Raw genomic sequence first — 3,584 nt, 5'->3', positions numbered from 1 at the left:
ATATGTAATATGTAATAGTCACATATTTGTAATTTCCGATATATAACCACAAATTTTGATATGGATACGTATACATGGGCAAAGCTTTTAAGGAATCCATCTTTTTTTCTTGGTAGTGTAAATTTACACATTTTCGTTCAAAAATGTTTACATATTAATTGAGTCTGGCCCTCTCTGAAATAGGGTTCGAGACTTTCAGCCGCTATATAAAAGTCCAAGCTTTGCCACGTGATGAATATATCGTAATTTAGGAAACATTAAGATAGAAGATAGTCTTAGAAACCTTATTTATTGTTGTCGACAGATAAATTTTATTAAATTTAAAGTATATTTTAAGAGTGACTCATACACAAGAATGATATTACAAGGATAAAAATTACTCCTAATTTTACATATATCTCACGACTATATTTATGTAATTTACTCGTAATAAGATTTGCATTCATGTCCATTTAATTATTATAAAAGGTGTCAACCTTTAAGAAAATCATATTTAATGCACTGCTCACATTATTAGTTAGTAATATTTGAAAAATTAGTTAGTATTATTTGAGATAAAACGAAAATTTAATATCTTTTTTGGCTAAGAAATCAAAATAATTTCAATTTTTGTGAAAATATTGTGTTTGAATTATCAAAATTTATAAAGTAAAGCGAATGTAATAATACAATACGTCTTGATTGATCAATTCTTGTCGGTCTGAAAGGAAAACACATTTAATTCGAATGCATCGATTCGTGATAAGATTAAATAACTTAAAAAAATTAAAAAAAAATAGGATAATCAAGAAAAATAATTATAAAATGGATACCAAATGATCATATGAACACTTTCACTTTCTCTTACTCAACAATAATTTGCAGAAAATTAAAACATATTATGAGAAACTTGAAAACCTAATTCTCATCAAGAAACTCAAAGTACAAAGATTTGTTCTAAGAAGATGAAAGTAGTTAAGGCTATTCAGTACTAGAATTTACACTTCTTTTGCAACACTTTCTAGAAAATTAAAAAAAAAAAAGAAAAACCTAAATTTGCTTCTTGATCAAGCTGCTGAAGCTTGTTTAAGATTATTGAAAGACCTATATTGGACTAACACTTGTATATTACCTAGTGACTTACTGGTCCATAAACAAATATTTATCAACCACTCCCAAAAACCAAAGGATGAGAAAATATTTAGAGTAACAAGTCATCAGTTTCTTCAAAGGCAAGATTCATAAGGTTATCTTGATCTTGCTCTTGAGCAGGAGCATCATCAAGAAGCCATTTCTCCAGGAAACTAAGGGGTGGTAATTGAACACTTTCGATCTTCGGTTTGCTTTCATCCTGGAATAAACTTGTGGTTTCGGGTGAAATGGATTGCGAAACATCTGAATTGTTCCCAAACTGTAGTGATTCACTTGAAGGACTTGGAAACTGTTCTTTAATTGAGTTCTGAGTAGTACCGATGCTTTCGGAGCTCGTATGCGACGATTTTTGTGGCTTGTTCATCCAATTCGGGAGCAAACGCGCGATGGTTTCGGCACTTGATGCATAAGTAGTACTTGTGATGTGACTGATTTGTGGTGGTGGTGGTGGTAGGATAGTTTGATGGTGGATTTGGGAAATAGGGTTTAAACTAATTGATGAGGACAATTCAGGAATCTTGATGGATTTATTATCAAGAGATAAAGCATCACAAAGGGCTTGTTTGGCCATGTGGATATCAGTTTGGAGCCTTCTCTCCCATTTACCTTTAGACATGGCTGTTTCTGAAGATGATGATGAGTTTGAGTCCCTTGAATGATGATGGGTTTCTTGATCAGATGAGTTGGTTTGGAGCTTGTTTAGCTTCTTTTTCAGATGGGTGTTCCAGTAATTCTTGATATCGTTATCTGTTCTTTGCGGAAGATAAGAAGCTATAGCTGCCCATCTACAATTTTAACCAAAATACATCACTAAAAAATAAAATAACAAAATCATAATTTTTCTTAACAGATCTAAACTTTTTGATTGGATTGTTAAGGTCGTTTTGATATAAAACCATAACCGAGATGTCGGCTAATGGATAAACATAACTATACCTGTTGCCAAGAAGGGCTTGAAGATGGATGATCATCTTCTCTTCTTGATCGGTGAAGTTACCACGTTTGATACCTGGTCGGAGATAATTCGTCCATCGGAGCCTACAACTCTTACTACATCTTAGCAAACCTGAACACAAAAAAAAATATAAAGTTAAAAAACTTTATAGAAAAAGAAGCAAAAAATGAAGGATACAATAAATACCCTAATTTAATGACTCTAACAAACCACATCTAATAAAGAATCTTTATAGAAAAACAATGAGAACCCACAAATTAAAACACAAAAACCAAAAGATTTGAACCAAATCAAACAAGTAGAAACTAGAAAACCATTACCAGTATTGGTAGGAACAGATCTCCAATTCCCAGGACCATGTTCTTGAATATAAGATACAAGAATTATATCTTCTTCTGGAATCCAAGGCCCTTTCTTAACTCCAACTTTGTCACAACAAGGTGGTCTTCCCATTTCAATCTTCCTTGTTCAAGATCTTCTTTGGTTGGTAGTAAAGATTGATGGATGACTGATTATAATATATTATCTCACTCAGTGTGTGTTTATGAATAAGATATGAGATGGGGTTCTTTATTTTTCTTTCAACCTAGGATAAACGGCAAGACAAGGGTCTTTGGATAGGTGTATACTCCTTTCTACGCTATATATAGAGAGATTGACGGTGGTGATAATGGTTGGCTTAAAATAGGGGTTGAAATGTTGAATAGAGGTAAAAAAGAGGAGTGACTTTACTCTCTCTCTAACATCATGAGCCTACAAAAGTCAAAAGAAGATGGCAAGTAGCATTCACTCTTCTTGCTTTTAAAAAGTCAACCTTCATGGAGATTAAAATGAAGGTGATGAACCTCTCTTGGCCAGGTGGCAAAACAAAATTAAAAGTTATTAATGGATAAATTTAACACTACACATTGATGTAAATAAGAGAGTGCAAAAATGAAACCATTATGTGATTGCATAATCTTATTAGGTTTATTATTACAACATTTAAATTAATTTTCAAATTTAAATATTGTTGACTGGATTGATGTTACTCTTCGACTTCTTAATCTAACTTGTAACTTTTTCTTATTTTTTATCTGACTTTTTACTAGTCCTTTTAATAATATCGTCATCATTATATATATAAAGAGAGTTATCGTTATATATATAAAAAGAGTTATGTTTGAAACAAAAGAAACTTTTAGTGCGAGAAAAGACTTTAACCAATCATATTGTTTCTTTTTTTTCGAGTATTTTAATACAATGATATCTAATTCAAATGTGAAATCTAAATTTTTAACTAATAATTATTTATGGTTTAACTAATGGTAAGTTCCTAATTACTATTATTATTATTTGTATTATTAATTAAATCTCAAATATTTATCTAATGCCATTTCAATCTAAGACATATGACTAACTATTACCTTTAATTTAATCTCAAATATGAAGTGTTTTTTTATCCGGCTTTTATCAACTAATGTAGTGTAAACATATTTAATTTGGTATGAATATTACA

At 30.8% G+C, this 3,584-nt stretch overlaps 1 protein-coding gene across 1 annotated transcript; it reads right to left on the bottom strand.

Moving 5' to 3' along the window:
* Positions 1–837: 837 nt before the first annotated feature.
* On the bottom strand, positions 838–2,990 carry LOC143558585 (myb-related protein 306-like). The gene is made up of 3 exons (XM_077047404.1): positions 2,407–2,990; positions 2,068–2,197; positions 838–1,916 (listed from the first exon to the last, which is right to left on the bottom strand). The coding sequence occupies exons 1-3, from the start codon at positions 2,537–2,539 to the stop codon at positions 1,181–1,183; spliced, it is 999 nt and encodes a 332-aa protein (XP_076903519.1). The 5' UTR covers positions 2,540–2,990; the 3' UTR covers positions 838–1,180.
* Between the last annotated feature and the right edge of the window lie 594 nt (positions 2,991–3,584).

The sequence above is a fragment of the Bidens hawaiensis genome, unplaced genomic scaffold (assembly GCF_021521415.1).
Source record: "Bidens hawaiensis isolate Kalapana, Puna unplaced genomic scaffold, B.hawaiensis_p1.1 tig00001087_1, whole genome shotgun sequence".
Taxonomy (NCBI): Eukaryota; Viridiplantae; Streptophyta; class Magnoliopsida; order Asterales; family Asteraceae; genus Bidens; species Bidens hawaiensis.
The sequence above is the reverse complement of the archived record's forward strand: the minus strand, read 5'-3'. Positions and strand labels throughout refer to the sequence as shown.

What these genes read in the sequence shown, in the direction of transcription:
- LOC143558585 (XM_077047404.1), bottom strand. Translation starts at nt 2,539, where the DNA reads ATGGGAAGACCACCTTGTTGTGACAAAGTTGGAGTTAAGAAAGGGCCT. An exon ending in ATCTGTTCCTACCAATACTG is followed by an intron (nt 2,198 to 2,406) that starts GTAATGGTTTTC and finishes TTTTGTGTTCAG; the next exon opens with GTTTGCTAAGATGTAGTAAG. An exon ending in CAAGCCCTTCTTGGCAACAG is followed by an intron (nt 1,917 to 2,067) that starts GTATAGTTATGT and finishes TTAAAATTGTAG; the next exon opens with ATGGGCAGCTATAGCTTCTT.